This window comes from Solanum lycopersicum, chromosome 4 (assembly GCF_036512215.1).
Source record: "Solanum lycopersicum chromosome 4, SLM_r2.1".
NCBI classification, from domain to species: domain Eukaryota; kingdom Viridiplantae; phylum Streptophyta; class Magnoliopsida; order Solanales; family Solanaceae; genus Solanum; species Solanum lycopersicum.
The window spans coordinates 56,052,199-56,071,519 of NC_090803.1; the positions used below are offsets into that span (position 1 = coordinate 56,052,199).

Below are 19,321 nucleotides of genomic sequence, written 5' to 3' on the forward strand. Positions count from 1 at the left end.
GGATTCAAAATATAAAGAAAGTACATAGACGAAAAAGCCAAGGAGATTCGAAACATAATATATGTATACATCTTTTACCTATCTACATAATGTAGTTTTCCAGCAATAGGTATAAATTGACACCCCTTGGACAAAACTGTCTTGATCACGGGTGACAGAGTGTTCGAGCTCGTGAAGTTGTGATCTTATCATTAAATTATATTTTATAAAAAACAAACTTATCATAAAAAAAGACAAACACAAAAAGGAGCAGGGTAAATGAAGAAATCTTACCAGTTTGCCTGTATCAGGAAAAATCTGAGAGTTATAGAGGTTGAAGTAAAGTTGTTTCTTGTAAGGAAAAACTATTAGAGAGCCCGATCTAGAAACAATTTGTTGATAATCAGATGTCAAAATTAACTTGGTGCTGAGAGGGGTGTTAAAAGGTCATCACCTTCTTAACTGAGAAGGGTGTTAAAAGGTCATCACCTTCTTAACTGAGAAGGGTGTTAAAAGATCATCACCAACTTAATTACTAATATCTAAGATATTTAAAAGAAGAATCGATAATATTCAAGATTTTTATTGAAATAAGTACTATAGAATGAGAGTTCTAGAGTGCATAATCTATAAGAATTTGAGAAAGAAGTCGAAGGTGTAGTTCTAGAATATTGCATCGACTAGCTCCTTCCTTCATCGCCGATAAATAAAGGTGGTCATTTGAGTGCATTTGTACTCAAATAAATAAGTGAGAGTGAAGTTTACTCAAGAAAAGAGGAGTGCAAAAGCAAAAAAGAAAAGAAAAGAGTTTTAACAGAAACTTTTCCTTATGACAATCAGTACAACAAAAACAACTTTTAGCGGCAACAAACATTGATATTAATGTAAAAGTTTTTACCGGCATTAGTTAAGTGTCATTAGAACCAATGTCTCTAAAGGCTTTAGGGACATATACAAAAACTGCTAATTGCCAATAAAAATATATATGTAGCGGCAATTAGCTAATGACTATTTTTTTATGAGTGAATAAAAACATACCCCATACCCGGTGAAATTCCACAAGTGAGGTTTGGGGAGGATAGAGTGTACGCAGTCCTTACCACTAAATTGTGGAGGTAGAGAGGTTATTTTCAAAGTACAACAAATTAAAGTACAAGGAAGATGAAAACAATGGAAAAAGATATAGCAACAAGGGGGAGGGAGGGGGGGGGCAATTGAAAATCCCATAAAAAAAATGACTAAGACCAATAAAATAGTGCAATAATTAGAACACAATAAACAACATAAAATGATAAATATCACAATCAAGAACTACAACAATACAACTAGTACAACAACAAGGCGAAACTCTCTAAAAGCAATACAAAACACTTCACAACCTACTAAGCTTCTACCCTAGTACACGTCCTCCCCACCTTCCTATCTAAGATCATGTCCTTGGTAATCAGAAGTTGAGTCATGTCTTATCTAATCACCACTCTTAAATACTAAGTTGTACGGGTTCTAAACTATATCTCTTTTTTGTTTTATCGATTTGAGATATATTATTTATACCTATTAACTGAACTTCTTTAAAATGTGGATTTTGAGCCTATGTTGGTGGGTTATGCCAAGTCCAAAACTCTATTTTGGCTTGAAGTGTGCTTTAGTTGGTAAATGACCTTATGGTACTAAAAAAATCTAGAGTTTACTACTCCCTTCATCCCATTTTATGTGGCATTATTCGGATTTCTGACTCTCGAAAAAACGAAAAGTGTCACATAAATTGGGTAATGGAGTAGTTATTTATGTTTTTCTTATGTCCAAGTTAGCATTAGGAGGTGATCACGTCCCAATAACATATATATTATGAGAATTCATATTGTGACCCTCCTTTAATAGAGCTTGAATCTAGCAAGCCAAGATAAGAAGGGTTCTAGAAAAAGTATGAAGTGAATGAATTTATAATGTTTACTGCGCAAAAATCTTGTACTTGCGAGTTATGAAAGAAATACTTATATGTAAATATTGATTTTTATATATATAAAAAAACTAAGCTATTTTTTGTGTAGAATGTTTTAAGCCCATAACATTCTTCAATCTATCAAGACATCTTTTAAGGAAACAATTATTCAATATCAAGTAGATACATCTAAACTGAACAAGCTAATATATGATTGATGCTTCCGAAATAAAATCAACATAAATCACTTAGAAAGTCTTAGAGGTTTTTTTTCTTGAATAACCATAATAAGGCCCGAGCCAACTTGAACATACTTCAACTACGTTGTCACGGGGGGAAAATCCATATTAGAGTTACGTGAGTCAGTTGAAGATCTTGGGCCTAATTCACATTTAAAAACTAGCACATGAGGGAAGAAATGCCCAAGTCTATGCAACCAAAACTATTGGTCCGTTCCGCAACCAATATGGGAATGTAAACACACTAGCAAACTCAACAAATACTTATATTAAACAGGTTAATGTAATGCTAAATTTTGAATTAAACGAAACATTAGTCACTAATTACAGTGGGTCTTGGGTACCAGACGATTGAACTAATAATAATAATTTTTAAAAGATTGAGTCATATATAGTACTATATATGCAATTTAACTTGCTAGAGAATATTTTTCTCTTTACATCAAAACCTTAGCGGAACCTGGAGGCTGCACACCATCGAGTATGCACCGTTTAAAGACCACTATTGGCTGGAAGAGTTAAAAGCTTTCTATTAAAGGTTACTACTTTAAAGGAGGCGCACCACCTTTTCTTAAATGCAAGGAATGTTTACCATCTTTGTTAAATGATAATTTACTTTAATTCATTGATTAAGAAATAATATATTAACGTTTTAGTAGGCTTAAGTGGGGTTTTCACCCAATAAATTATCATAATAAGTATTAGAGTAGGGTTGATTAACACTTGAGGCTGCAACTCGAAGTAATAGCTCGATAGAGTGTCAAGCATGGTGGCCTAGTCCAATAGGAGGGGTACTAGTTGTGACCAATCGATAAGAGTGGTGGCCTAGATCTAAAGAAGTGTGAATTATTGGGCACAATTGATTGCTCACAACTTGAATATTGTTATTGTTAAGTAAAGATCAGTTTTGGTTTTATAACTCTATACACTCATATAACTACCTCTATTTACAGAATGCACCTTTTACCTATTTATAGAATTACACTTTCTTTAATGATATAAGACTTTGCACTTTGTTCAACTCTCTGCAAGTCCATAATATACTAGATTCTACTTTGAAATATCATAGGTATTAATTAAGTTGGTGATGACTTATGAAGACTCGCCCTCAACACCAATTTAATTTATTCTTTACGTCCATTTTAAGGGATCATCGAGAGTTACAATCATCTTGATATCCAGGTTCATTATGAACCTCATACTCCTTTGAACTTCTCCACTTACTATACTCTGCATCTTCTTCAAAGGTAGTATTCGTCTGGATGTGGACCACATCTACAAATGTTGAAACTATATATTTGTTGTTTAGCATTTCAGTAGTCAAGATCTCCTTAGTTGAGGTTGTGGTGCTTCTTGGACTTATTTTTGAAAATGCCTGGAGTGCCACAGGCGCCAGCTTACCATGCACTCTTTTTGTGTGTGGGAATACCTCTGGTGTTCGTGATCAATTTGTGTTAACTCTTGCTATAGGTTAGTTTCTATCTTGCTGATTTTTCTCAAGTGTTTATTCTTCATTATGGGCGAAACTGATTTCCTTGAACAAGGAAGGCGTATTTCCAACTGAGATGCCTAAACTCTATCAATCGTGCTTCAACATATCCTTCTGCTCCTATATCATTGAAAAAGATTCCCATTTCTATTCCCATCCATCCGTCACCTCTTTTCAACGGTAGCCTCACTCTAGGTCCTTGTCCTGAAAAAGGGACAACTTTAACTCGTTGCTCTGCTTCATGGTCACTCTCATAATCCACAAAACTAACAACTGCCTTAACATTTCTAAGGACATACAATCCATCTTCTCATTTGAACACTAGATAAGCGAAATATATAACTAGTTCTTTTCAACAACATTCGAGTTCTAATTTTTTCCTCGGATATCAATCCAGCTGATTCGATTAAGTTTAGCCACTTCTGAGAATCTATAAAAGAATTACATTTCCTCTTTAATTATATTTGATAAAGTAATTTCTTTCAAAATTAGAGGAAGTGCAAATATATAAAACCTGGAGTTTAGGTGAGACAACCATTCCCAATACTCTGGTGTACCACCCCATATAATACAAAATTCTCATGCTGCGACCATAAAACATTTATTCCCTATCTTCTTATCCAACTAAAAACTTTGTATGACAGATCAAATCATAGAGACAAATCATTATGATTTTAAAACAAACCAAAAGGACTGAAAAAGACACTAGACTACTCTTACTGTGTCTAATTGGGATCACAACTGCACTCACTTGAAATGACTAGATACCTAAAAGTATTGGATCCAAACCACCCAACAACCCTTATGAAATGGAACATTCTGTTCAATTGTCTGTCTTCTCAGGCCGGGTTAAGTCGGTCATGGGCGGACGCTACCTCCAGACACGACTTCCACTTACCACCTTTACCTACTACAAAATCATAGAAATAGGACCTTTTTTCATTGACATTAAGTCGAATATTCTTCAATTAATGAAAATAATACATTCACTACTAAAATAAAAACTTTTGAAAGATCTGACAACATTTGATCACTCGGTTAACACTAATAAGATTGTGGTTCTCCTGATATCTATTGGATGGTGTTAGGATATTCACTAGGAGAATTCAAAATGTAAATAAAGTACATAGACAAAAAAGCCAAGGAGATTTTAAACATAGTATATGTATACATCTTTTACCTATCTACGTAATGTAGTTTTCCAGCAATAGGTATAAATTGACACCCCTTGGATAAAACTGTCTTGATCATAGGTGATAGAGTGTTAGAGCTCGTGAAGTTGTGATCTTATCATCAAATCATATTTTATATAAAAAAAAACTTATCATGAGAAAAGGACAAACACAAAAAGGAGCAGGGTACATGAAGAAACCATACTAATTTGCCTCTATCAAGAAAAATTGGAGAGTTATAGAGGTTGAAGTAAAGTTGTTTCTTGGAAGGAAAAACTATTAGAGAGCCTGATCTAGAAACAATTTGTTGGTAATCAGATGTGAAAAATAATGATCCAGACGATGTCGGATTCTGCTGCAGTCATGAATATTTGTCAGACACTCTTGGAGGTTGCACAATGAAAATTCTCTCTTTAACATCGTCACAAGATGTAGGTAGGTCTTCAGCTGCCTCACAAGCATTCATGTCTGGAGCAGCATATGACATCGTCTGGGAGACATTATTTTTTCCATCTGATTATCAAAAAAATTTTTCTAGATCAGGCTCTCTAGTGGTTTTCCTTCCAAGAAACAACTTTACTTCAACCTCTGTAACTCTTCGATTCTTCTTGATAGAGGTAAATTGGTATGATTTCTTCATTTCCCCCTCCTTTTTGTGTTTGCCTTGTTTTTCACGAGAGTTTTTTTTTTATAAAATATGATTTAATGGTGAGATCACAACGTCATGAGCTCAAACACTTTTGACACCCAACCAAGCCACTTTTATCCGAATGATGTCAATTTATCCTTATTGCTGGGCAATTACATTGTGTAGATAAGTTAAAGAAATTATGTATATATATTCAATGTTTTAAATTTTCTTGGATTTTTCATTCGTTTACTTTATTTATATTTTGAATTCTCTAAGCAAAAATTCTAAATTCATCCAATAGATATCAGAAGGGCCACAATCTTATCCAGTGATGACTGAGTGATCAAATGTGGGTTAGATCTTTCTAAAGTTTTTATTTTAGTTGTGAATGTGTTATTTTCATTAATAAAAGAATATTATTGTCAATGAATAAGGTCCCTATGTATATGATTGTGTAGTAGGTAAAGGTGGTACAGTAGAAGTCGTGTCTAATGGGTAGCATCTGCCCATGACCGACCCAACCTAGCCTGAGAAGAACATGACAATGAATGGCATGTTCCATTCATAAGGGTTGTTGGGTGGTTTGAATCCAGGCCAATTAGACACAGTAAGAGTAGTCTAGTGCCCTTTTTAGCCCTTTCGGTTTGTTTTTAAATCATAATGTTTTGTCTATGTGATTTGATCTGTCATATAGAGTTTTTAGATGGATAAGGAGATAGGGAAAAATGTTTTATGGTTGCAGCACGCGAATTTGCATTATATGGGGTGGTACACCAGAGTAGTGGGAGTGGTTGTCTCACCTAAACTCCAGGTTTTATTTATTTGCACTTCCTCTAATTTTGAAAGAAGTTACTTTATCAAATATATAATTAAAGAGGAAGGGTAATTCTTTTGTAGATTCTCAGAAGTGGCCAAACTTAATCGAATCAGTTGGCTTGGTATCCGAGGAAAAAATTAGAACTCGAATGTTGTCAAAAAGAACCAGTTTATATTTCGCTTATCTAGTGTTCAAATGGGAAGATGGATTGTATATCCTTTGAAATGTTAAGGCAGTTGTTAGTTTTGTTGATTCTGAGAGTGACCATGAAGCAGAGCTACCGAGTTGATGGCATATTTCTTTCACAGAGAGCATACACAACAGATCTCTTGAAAAGTTCAATATGGTACATTGTAATGTTGTTGTTATGCTGATGAATATTAATCAAAGTTGGAGTCGTGATGATGGTTCTGAAATGACAAATGCAACTTATTTTAGAAGTTTGGTTGTTGGTTTCAACTACTTGTCTCATACAAGACCCAATATTCTTTCTCTGTTGGCGTCAAAACGGGATTTATGCACTATCCAAGTAATCTTCACCCTAGACTGCAAAGAGAGTACTATTTAGATATATCGCAGGGACAACATATCATGGAATTTGGTATTCTATGATAACAAATTTCACATTAATTAGCTTTACTGATAGTGACTACGCAGGCAACGTTGGTGATAGAAAGAGCACTTTCATGGAGTTCAAAGAAGCAGGAATTGGTGGCCTTGTCAACTTCAAAGGCTGAATATATTGCAACAACTTCTGCAGCTTGCCAAGAAGTTTCGTTAAGCAGACTTGTTGCTGATTTTTTTATCAGAAAGCAACTGCGATTTTTTGTGACAATAGATCTGCTATTGCGATGTCGAAGAAGCCAACATTCCATAGTAGAACAAAGCGCATCTATATTCTCTATCACATTATTCGCCGTCTTGTTTCTAATGGAGAAATTACTGAGAGATGGAGAATGCAATACTGTAGGAGACCCCATATCTAGTGATTATACTGCAGCAAAATACTCCAGATATGATGTTCCAAAAACATATGCCTGTGTTTTCAAAAATTTGACTATATAAATAAATTTATAGCATTATACAGAACAATTACTATGGCAGTAGGAGCTGGTACAAAAAGTGTCGTTCATCTAACAAATCTTTGTAAAATTTAATAATACATTCAATTTGTTAAAAAAACTGATTCTTACGCATTATCAAACCAATTACTATTCTCTCTTCATACATTCTTCGGAAGGACAATATAGATAAGAATTATTCGAGTTAATCCAAATGAGACCAAAACAACAGGCATATTAAGAGGAGGATCCTTGTCTTCTTTATTCTAGACGAAACTCAAATCCTTGAACAATGAGACCGTGTTTTCAACTGCAATTCCTTATCTCCATCAATCGCGCTTCAACATATCATCGAAAAAGTTTCTAATTTTTTTATTTCATCTATCTATCTCCTCTTTTCAAGGTTGATCCAGGTTCTCATCCTAAAAATGGAGAACTTAAACTCTTTTCTCTACTTCATGGTCGCTTTCAGAATCAACAAATCTATAAACTGACTTAACATTTCCAAGTGCATAAATTCATCTTCTAATTTGAAAACTAAATAAGCAAAATAACTGATTCTTCTAAACAATATTGAGTTTCAATTTTGTCTAGGATATCAAGCAAACAAAACAATTTAAGTTTAGCCACTTTAGAAGATCTACAAAAAATTTACACTTCCTCGGTGGTCATAATTAATTAAGTACTTTCTTTCAAAAATATAAAACATGGAGTCCGGACAAGACAAGGCATTCCCAATACTCTGGTGTACCACCCCATTCAATACTAAGTTCTCATGCTGCAACCATAAAACATTTATTCGTCGTCTTCTTATCTAACGAAAACTCGATTCGACAGATCAAATCACAAATACAAAACGTTAGGATTTAAAAACAAACCAAAAAGGATGAAAAAGACACTAAGCCACTCTTCTTTTGTCCGGTTGGGATCATAACTGACCAACCACTCTCACTTGAGAGGACTAGCTACCTGAAAGTCAGCCTGGACACAGACCACCTAACAAACCTTATGAATGGAACATGCCGTTCATTAGACAGTTCTTCTCAGGTTGGGTTGGGTTGGTCATGAGCAGACGCTACCCACTAGACACGACTTCCACTATATACACCAGATTTACCTACTACAAAATCGTAGAAATATGACCCTTTTTTATTGCCAATAAGTCGATTATTCTTCTATTAATGAAAATAACACATTCACTACTAAAATAAAAACTTTCGAAAGATCTGACACACATTTCATCACTCGGTTATCACTTATAAGATTGTGGTTCTCCTGATATTTATTGGATGGAGTTAGGATATTCACTAAGAGAATTCAAAATATAAAGAAAGTACACAGACGAAAAAGCCAAGTAGATTCGAAAAATAGTATATGTATACATCTTTTACCTATTTACATAATGTAGTTTTCCAGCAATAGGTATAAATTGACACCCCTTGGACAAAACTGTCTTGATCACGGGTGACAGAGTGTTCGAGCTCGTGAAGTTGTGATCTTATCATCAGATCATGTTTTATAAAAAAAAAACTTATCATGAAAAAAAGACAAACACAAAATGGAGCAGGGTAAATGAAGAAATCATACCAGTTTGCCTCTATCAAGAAAAATTGGAGAGTTATAGATGTTGAAGTAAAGTTGTTTCTTGGAAGGAAAAACTATTAGAGAGCCCGATCTAGAAACAGTTTGTTGATAATCAGATGCCAAAAATAATGTCTTCTAGACAATGTCGGATTTTGCTGCAGACATGACTAAATTAACTTGGTGCTGAGAGGGGTGTCAAAATGTCATCACCATCTTAACTGAGAAGGGTGTTAAAAGGTCATCACCAACTTAATTACTAATATCTAAGATATTTAAAAGAAGAATCTAGAATATTCAAGATTTTATTGAAAGAAGAACTATAGAATGAGAGTTCTAGAGTGCACAATCTATAAGAATTCGAGAAAGAAGTCGAAGGTGTAGTTCTAGAATATTGCATCCACTAGCTCCTTCCATCAACGCCGATAAATAAAGGTGGTCATTTGAGTTGCATTTGTACTCAAATAAAGAGTGTGTACTCAAGAAATAATTGAGAGTGAAGTGTACTCAAGAAAAGAGGAGTGCAAAAGCAAAAAAAAAAGATAAAAGAGTTTTAAGACAGAAACTGGTCCTTATGACAATCAGTACAACAAAAACAACTTTTAGCGGCAACAAATATTGATATTAATAAAGAGTGTAAAAGTCTTACCGGCATTAGTTAAGTGTCATCAGAACCAATGTCGCTAAAGGATTTACAAGTGAGGTTTGGGGAGGATAGAGGGTACGCAGTCCTTACCACTACCTTGAGGAGGTAGAGAGGTTATTTTCAAAGACCCTCTACTCAAGTGCAATAAATTAAAGTACAAGGAAGAAGAAAACAATGGAAAAAGATATAGTAACAAGGGGGAGGGAGGGGGGGGGGGCAATTGAAAATCCTATAAAAAAAGACTAAGAACAATAAAATAGTGCAATAATCAGAACACAATAAACAACATAAAATGATAGATATCACAAACAAGAACTACAATAATACAACTAGTACAACAACAAAACACCAACAAGGCGAAACTCTCCAAAAGCAATACAAAACACTTCACTACCTACTAAGCTTCTACCCTAGTACACGTCCTCCCCACCTTCCTATCTAAGATCATGTCCTCGGTAATCAAAAGTTGAGTCATGTCTTATCTAATCACCTCTCTTAAATACTAGTTCGGCTGGTCCTTAATTAGCATTAATAACTTTTAAGTTTTGAGCTCAATTGGTTGCTCACAAATTAAAAATTAATTAATGTTAATTAAGGATCAGCCGAAGAAGTATTGGATGATAACCTTTATACGGCGCAATCTTTGAAAGTGTGAGGTTCCTATAAATATTTTGATGGTAAAAAGAAAAATCTGCTAAAACATGTTAAATTGCATAGATGATGTATAAATCTTTTTTTTTTCCAATCATCTGGTACACAAATCTCGTCAATTCAACTTCGCATCTGGTAGACCTACTAAGGAGATACATCCTACATATGATTAAAACAATTATAAACTATCCTTACAAATGCTTCTTGCGATACTTTTCCAGATTCTCAAAAGTGGCATATCTTCACTCTGTACCTCAAATGGATATTCGTGGAAAAATAGGAACAAAAGTGTTGACACCAAAGACAAATTATGTTGCTTATTTTGTGTTCAAATTGGGAAATAAGTCTTGTGAACTTGAATGTGCTAATTAAATTATTAGGTTTGTTAATTATGAGAGTGATACTGAGACTGAAAAACAAGTCAACACTGTGAAACTATGACATCAACAAAACTGCGAGGAGATGGATGGATGGAAATAGACTGGGATATTTCAATAGCGAGGAAGGTAGTGATGGTCCTGTCGAAGGAAGATTGCTTGAGATGAAACGCCGTGGTGACAAAAGTGGCCTCATTGTTGAAGGAATAGAATTCCATCCCAAAATAGTCAAATGCAGATCGTTAGAGGCGGATCTGGAATTATAAGTTGTACGGGTTCTAAACTATATCTCTTTTTTGTTTTATCGGTTTGAGATACGTTATTTATACCTATTAACTGAATTTCTTTAAAATGTGGATTTTGAGCCTAAGTTCTTGGGTTCTGCCAAATCCAAAATTCTATTTTGGCTTGAAATGTGCTTTAGTTGGTAATGATCTTATGGTACTAAAAATAATTAGAGTTTACTGCTACCTTCATCCCATTTTATGTGGCATTATTTGTATTTTTGACTCTTAAAAAATGAAAAGTGTCACATAAATTGGGACATAGAGTAGTTATTTATGTTTTTCCTATTTCCAAGTTAGCATTAAGAGGTCATCACGTCCCAATAACATATAAGAAGGGTTGATTAACACTCCTTTAATAGAGCTTGAATAGAGCTTGAATCTAGCAAGCCAATATAAGAAGGGTTCTAAAAAAAGTATGAAGTGAATAGATTTATGATGTTTAGTGCGCACAAATCTTGTACTTGCGAGATATGAAAGAAATGCTTATATGTAAATATCGATGTATGTATATATATATATATATATATATATATATATATATATATATATATATATATATATATATATATATATAAAACTAAGCTATTTTTTTGTGGTAGAGTGTTTTAAGCCCATAACATTTTTCAATCTATCAAGATATCTTTTAAGGAAACAACTATTCAATATCAAGTAGATACACATAAACTTAACAAGCTAATATATGATCGACGCTTCGGAAATAAAATCAACATAAATCACTTAGAAAGTCTTAGAGGTTCTTTTCTTCTTATGTCCGAAACCATTTGAACCCACTTCAACAACATTATCGCAACTTCCAGGGGTACGGTGGAGACATAATAGAGTTATCATTTAGGCCAACAGATAAATGTAAACTACAAAAATTAATATTATATTAGTAATAACTTTGGAAATAAAAGAAACATAAACACTATTGAAGTCTAGAGGTTTTTTTTCTTTAATAACCATAATAAGGTCCGAGCCAACTTGTACATACTTCAACTACGTTGTCACGGGGGGCAAAGCCATAATAGAGTTACGGGTGTCAGTTGAAGATCTTGGTCCTAAATTACATTTAAAAACTAGCACATGAGGGAAGAAATGCCCAAGTCTATGCAAGCAAAACTATTGGTCCGTTCCGCAACCAATATGGGAATGTAAACACACTAACAAACTCAACAAATACATATATTAAACAGGTTAACGTACTGCTATATTTGAATTAAATGAAACATTAGTCACTAATTATAGTGGGTCTTGGGTACCGGATGATTGAACTAATAATAATAATTTTTAAAAGATTGCGTCATATATAGTACTATTTATGCAATTTAAGTCGCTATAGAACATTTTTCTTTTTACATCAAAACCTTAGCGGAACCTGGAGGCTGCACACCATTGAGTATGCACCGTATAAAGACCACTATTGGCTAGAAGAATTAAAAGCTTTCTATTAAAGGTTACTCCTTTTAAGGAGTCGAACCACCTTTTCTTAAATGCAGGGAATGTTTACCATCTTTGTTAAATGATAATTTACTTTAATTCATTTATTAAGACAAAAAATATTAACGGTTTAGTAGGCTTGAGTGGGGTTTTCACCTAATAGATTATCATAATAAGTATTAGAGTAGGGTTGATTAACACTTGAGGCTGCAACTCGAAGTAATAGCTCGATAGATTGTCAAGAGTGGTGGCCTAGACCAATAGGAGGGGTACTAGTTGACTACTTAATGAACAAATCTTGAACTAAGTGGTTCATTGAATGAAGTTAGAAAAATGCTCCACGCATATCACTACGTTCCGGTGAAAATCGAAATCCTTTGACACCTTACGGCCATGTGTCCTGAATCCTTTTTAGCCAAGTGCTTTATGATTTTCCTGTTAAAATCATTGAAGCAGCCTCCACTTTGCACTTAGTGTGGTGAATTCATCAAGAGTAACTTTGCATACTCCGACCAAATAGTCTATGAACTTCATTAAGAGAAATTAATCTCATTCTCCTTTACACAAAGTATCGGTAAATCTATCAAGAGTATTCCTACACGCTCCAATCGAAATTGATTTATAGACTTATTAAGAGAATATAATCTCATCCTTCTCTTCAGTAGGAATATCGAAAAAATTTATCAAGAGTTTTCTTACTAACTCCAACCGAGATCGGTCTTAAAATTGAAAAAGAGAAAGAAATCTCAATCATGCACATCTACTTATTTCATTTTATTTTGAAAATGAGAATTTTATTGATGTGCTTCACAATTGTAACTTTACTTGTTTTTCCCTTTGAACCCAAGATTACATCATTAGGTAGGGTAACCATAAAGTACAATTAATTTACAACATGCTTTATTACCATCCCATTACTAGTTTCCACCACTAACTATTTGCCTAACCCTTTAGATAAAGATCCGCTAAATTAATTCTGGACTTCACATATTGAAGCGATATCACGCCTTCCTCCAATAATCTCCTGACATGATTATGTTTGAGACGTACTTGTCTCGACTTGCAATTATAGCAGTCATATGAAGCCCGAAATATAGCAACTTGATTATCACAATAGATAGTTAAAGGTGGTATTGGCTTACTCCATAAAAGAAAATCTATCAGCACTGATCGCAACCAATCAGCTTCTTCTCAAGCAGAAGACATAGCTGTAAATTCTGACTCCATAGTTGAATGAGTAATACATATCTGCTTCTTTGATTTCCAAGAGATCCTGCTATAGCCAAAGGAAAATCCAAGCAGTAATAGATTTAGAGTCATTCGGGTCAGAATTCCAAGTAGCATCACTATAGCCTTCAAGAACAACGGGAAATGTAGAATAATGTAGGGTAACATTAATTGTACCCTTCAGGTATCTTAAAACATGAATTAAGGTATTCCAATATTCAACTCCGGGATTACTAGTAAACTTTCTCAAAGTTCCTACTGCGTAACCAATATCCGGCCTGGTACAATGCATCTCATATATAAGACTCCCAACAATCTGAGAATATGTCAGCTGGTCAAGAACATCACTAGAGTTCCGCATCAGTTTGATGCTAGAATCAAATGGTGTAGGAGCAGGTTTGTCATCAAAGTGACAAAACCTCTTCAGAACTTTCTCAATATAACTTGATTGAGTAAGAGTCAAGTCATTCGCTGATCTTGTAATTTTAATACCCAAAATTACATCACCTTCTCTAAGATCTTTCATCTCAAATTGAGAAGCTAGAAAAGATTTTGTTTCTTTGATTCTTTCAATATCAGTTCCAAAGATCAACATATCATCTACATAAAGACATATTATAACACAAGATTTTTCTTGAAATTTGCTAAATATACAAATATCACCACCATTGATTGAGTAGCCATTAGAAATCATTACTCTTCTGAATTTCTCATTACATTGTTTTGGAGCTTGTTTTAATCCATAAAGATATTTAAGAAACTTACAAACTTTGTATTCTTGACCAGGAAAGATAAATCCTTCTGGTTTTTTTATGTAAACCTTTTCATCTAAATCTCCATTCAGAAATGCAGTCTTCACATCCATTTGATGTATTACTAGACTATGAATTGAGGCTAAAGCAATCAAGAGTCAAATAGAAGTTATTCGAGATATAGGTGCAAATGTATCAAAATAATCAATACATTTCAATTGAGTAAAACCTTTTGCCACCAAACGAGCTTTCTACTTATCTAAGGTTTCATCAGATTTTAATTTCTTTATAATGAACCATCTACAACTAATAGACTTACATCCAGGAGGGAGGTCTGATAAACTCCATGTATTGTTTGACATAATGGAGTGCATTTTATCATCAATAGCTTCACGCCAGAAAGGATCATCATGTGAAGCCATTGATTCAACATAACTCTTAGGATCCCTTTCAACTAAATAGACTTGAAAATTTGGTCCAAAGTCTCTTAGTTTGGATGATCTTGCACAATGTCTTGGTTGTCATAACAAATGAACAAGAATGATAAAATTACAAGGAATACAAAATAAAATTTGCTTGGCCTAGAGGCACGTTAATACGTTTCTTGAAGATAGTTGGAGTCTCTCCCACGAGCAATCGGAAGAATAAATAACAACTCCATCTTCGGGATTCAACTAAGCCACAAAACAAGTAGCATTCAAGAATGTTGCTCTTCTATTCTTGAATTGGTGATTTCACCTTTTGATTAATGTCTCACAAGTGTTTTCAAAGGAAAGTACTTTTTTTAATGTTTATCTTTTTCAACCAAAAGAAACTCAATTTATAGGATGAAAAGTTTTGCAAGATAAAGACTTTTAATTAATAGAATTTATTAGGTTCATGAATTGGAAACAAAAAAATTATCTTTCAAAAACCCATAACGTAGAATTAAAGAAAAACTTCTTGCAAATGTTTATAACATATAATTAAAATAAATGAATATTACAATTCACATTCATGTATTTGTTATTTCAAAACGGATGAATTTGTTTCAAAATTAATTGAAACACTAACTCTTACAATGGCTAGAGAAGGGTATATCTCGCCTAGGCAACATTGAAATGGAAAGAACAGAAGCAAAAAATAGACATATGGAAGACAACACAGTTGGAACGATAAAGTGACTAAGAAGTTTGTTCCAAGGCACCTACAATGTGACTGTCAAAGAAGCATCATATGGAAGTATCAATAGTTTTAACAAGATCCAATAATCCATGAAGAAATGATGAACTAACAAGTGTTGTTGGACAAGTTCGAAGAAGAAAACAAGAGGAAAACACTTAAGGTTACTTTAGATGTGCAGTCACTCTTTTTTAATTAATTCACTTGACAAAGGATGTTTGAGGCCGATAATTCAAACTTTTAATTCTTGGTTGCCATATTTTTTATTATTTAAGCACCTTAATTTGTATTATTTTTATATAGTGTATTATAAACTCTGTGGTAATCACAAAATCCTACTACTCTCTAAATTTTATTTTCTTCATGGTTGTTCGTTAGTAGGGGTTTGTTACCTCATTAGGATTGGGAAGGAAAGGTTCATCTCCCTTTGCTTGTAGTTATCTCTATAGAGTTTTTTTATTTTAAAGAAAAGGTTGCTAAATTTTTTTCTTAAAAAAAATCTGTTTTATTTATTATCATATCAAACTTGGTATGAAAATTACACATTGTTAATAGGTTAACTTGATTTGATAGTGAATGTTATTCTTTTTACATTGTACATAAAATAAACTCTAACATAAATGCATTTCCTTAATTTTAATCTTTGAAATAAATGATCTGAAAGAGAGAAAGAAAGCAAATCAATTGCATAAAACATTTATAAGTAAGAGGAATGAAGTTGTAGATCAAATATCCAAGTTAAGGAAATGTCAAAGATATAAACCTGGAATTGCGGTGTGTCTTCCATCGTCAAGAGTGTATGCCATCAGTTGCAAAAATGTTAAGAAACAATTTTTCCTGCTATACTTGTCAAGAAAAAAAAAGCATTAAACAATATCCCAAGGGAGGTGCTATTAGTATGAGTACAACACTCCTTAAGAAATGGAATCGAAATACTCTAGCAGACTTTTTTGCTAACTTTGTTTTTTATTTTGCAGGTAATTATGAATATAAATCTTTTCAGGAAGTTCCAAGTTTTGGAAAAAAGATATTCAACCTTGACAAGTACAAAACACCACACATTAGAATTCAAAAGACAGGTTCCACAAAATTTCAAATTAATTAGAGTTTTATAGTGTCAATAAGTAGTATGAATACAAAAGTGAAGTACATAGATATATTCTATCAATTCAATCTATGATGTCTAAAATACTTTCCGGTTGGTTAAAGTACTATTCACCTTGGTGAGAACTTTGAGGTGTTGCGAATTGTATGAAACTAGGACTTAAAGATTAAGAGTAGTACTTTTCTACTACAGGTAACTTAAATCATACAACAACATAAAATTTCGATAGTCTTGACTTAGATGGTGGCATTAACCTAGTCGGATTCAATCCATTATTGAAGAGGCTAAATAATTCAAGTTGATGAAGAAGGTTTCAGAGTTACCTTAGGTTAGGATACTGAATGGGAAAAACTCTATTCATCTACAAGCAGTTAGAATAGTTGTATATGAAGCTTGCAAATGACACAAGTAATTTCTTTTCTGCAAGAGGCCTAAAAAAAGTTAATTTATCTTTTAGAATCTAAAATTTGATGGTGTTATCAATCTCAGTTGTGTCATTCAATCCATTGAATGATAGATCTAAGAAAGACGAACCAATTTGAGATGTCAAAGTCACCTGATAGAACTCTTGGATGAAAATTTTAAATCGGCAGTGAGATATTCAATGCTAGATCTAGGATCATCGATAAAAAAAAGTTAATTTATCTTTTAGGGATCTAAATTTGATGGTGATATCAATCTCAGTTGTGAAATTCAATCCATTGAATGATAGATGTAAGAAAGAAGAACCAATTTGAGATGACTCACCTGATAGAACTGTTGGATGAAAAGTTTAAATCGGTAGTGAGATATTCAATGGTAGATCTGGTATCATCGGTAAGAAAAAGTTAAATTTATCTTTGAAGGATCTAAAATTTGATGGTGGTATCAATATCAGTTGTGGCATTCAATTCATTGAATGATAGATCTATGAAAGAAGAAGCAATTTGAGATGCCAAAGTTACCTGATAGAGCTCTTGGATGAAAAGTTTAAATCGCTAGTGAGATAATCAACGGTGGATCTAGAATCATCCATGAAGAGGAAGCTTCGACCATGAACAACAACATTGAAGCTATCGGATGCTTCAGTTGCCTCTTTGATTGATTATCTTTAAAAATGTCCATCCTTTTCAACTTTCCTAATTGATTGTCTTTTTTTGTATTTTGTTTCATTAGGGTTGGCGTATGGGCTGATTCTTTTTGTGTACATATTTTATTTTTTCAATAAAGTGGCCCAATTGGTTTTTAATTAAAAATATATATGTATAGTATTGTATTTATAATCTAATCAATACAAATTCACACCTACGTCACATGTTATGTTATATATCACCTATTTGAAGAATAAACTTATTACTTTAGGAAGAAAAATAGCATAAGAGATAGTGTTTATAGACAATTGAAAAGAATTATAAGGTAAAGAACCCAATAAAAATAAGAAAATAAAAATATTATAATGACATGATCATATCAAATTAATTGTTATATAAAATGATATTTTTATAGTTACATAATGATGAATTTAACGATAAGATACAAATAAACTTTAAATAATTAACAACCAAAATTATTATATATGAACCGTTAGATCTAAAGTTCTTCTTTGGCAACATAGTGGATTCAAAGGTTGCTTTAGATTATGAAACTAAATCCTGAGTGTGACACTCAATATTTTTTTAATTCCCTTATATGGATTTCTAACTACATTATTATATTGTTTAATACTTGTGATGGGAGAATCACATTGACTAAAAATGAGCTCCTTTTTGTGTTACAAATCGGAGGAAACTTTGATGTATCAAATATTTCTTGATAATTAGAAGTTTAAAAACCTTCCCAAATTCATCAGATTTTGCAAAAACAATTGAATGTTGTTGATTAAATTGTTGATCTTACTGCATCTTCTGGAGTTGTTTTTTAAATTATTTCATAGATGCAATCGTCGGCATCTTTTCAAAATAATTCATTGGAGTTATGGACTCGGAAAAGATCATGTCAAAATTCTTATAAAAGGTTAAAACCGATAAATTACCTAAGTTTTTTTGTCCCAAGCTTTAAATATGATTAAATAATCAAAATAAAAAAAATATTTTAAGGCCTATACATTGTCAAATCATCATATCATATCAGATATTATTAAAAATGGGAAGCCTCAAGGTACAAAGTTGAATTACCATTTTATTCCTACACAAAATTAAAATATTATAAAATATCTAATTAGTCAAACATTAAATATGCTTAAATTGCTAAATTGATTCACTTATTATTTAAATAAAGTAGGAGAATGAAGAGTTGTAAAAATAATTAATTATAAGGTTATTACGAAAAGGTACTAGAGAAACTTTCCGTTTCTCTATCTGATCAGTTTTAGGTGTTATTTTTGTCATAATATGTATTAATACCACACATCCATTATCTCCTCATTAATCTTTACACCTTCATAATCTTCCCATACTCTCAAGAAATGAATCGTATGATTATGATACCTTTTGATTTTACTCAATGATGTCCTATAAATTATGGTATTTGACACAACAATATATAAACTTTGAAGATATTTAGGTACACTTCACAAGAAATTTTTTTTAAAAAAAACTGTCTATATTTCTATTTTTTTATCCTTTAGTATATATTAATATCATTATTATCTTCCGTTCATAACACTGATTACAAATTTTCCTTATCTTCGTTTGTTGTTTTCAGAAAAGAAATGTGTACAAATTGTTAGATCTTCTTATGGAGTTCAATGAGAGAAGGGATGTTCACGTGTTTCCGGAGGTTGAAA

The 19,321-nt window shown here is 32.8% G+C and overlaps 1 protein-coding gene across 21 annotated transcripts in view; it reads right to left on the bottom strand.

Moving 5' to 3' along the window:
- LOC104646925 (uncharacterized) overlaps window positions 1-19,321 on the bottom strand; it is a 65,091-nt gene that overhangs the window by 17,920 nt on the left and 27,850 nt on the right. Inside the window, exons 1-6 of one of the 21 annotated variants that reach the window (XR_011220800.1) lie at window positions 17,502-17,761; window positions 17,305-17,361; window positions 17,114-17,170; window positions 16,881-16,988; window positions 16,216-16,289; window positions 13,085-13,585 (exon numbers count right to left, since the gene is read on the bottom strand). Coding sequence is in view for 9 of the 21 variants with exons in the window: in XM_069297237.1 (XP_069153338.1) it covers window positions 13,473-13,588; window positions 16,216-16,292; window positions 17,305-17,361; window positions 17,502-17,572 (321 nt within the window). In the remaining 12 variants the exon portion in view is untranslated. Of the gene's footprint in view, window positions 1-6,582; window positions 7,307-13,084; window positions 13,589-15,234; window positions 15,489-15,933; window positions 16,110-16,215; window positions 16,298-16,880; window positions 17,171-17,304; window positions 17,362-17,501; window positions 17,764-19,321 lie in introns of those variants that run through there. The other 20 variants (XR_011220799.1, XR_011220798.1, XR_011220797.1 and 17 more) reach the window with 20 other exon arrangements.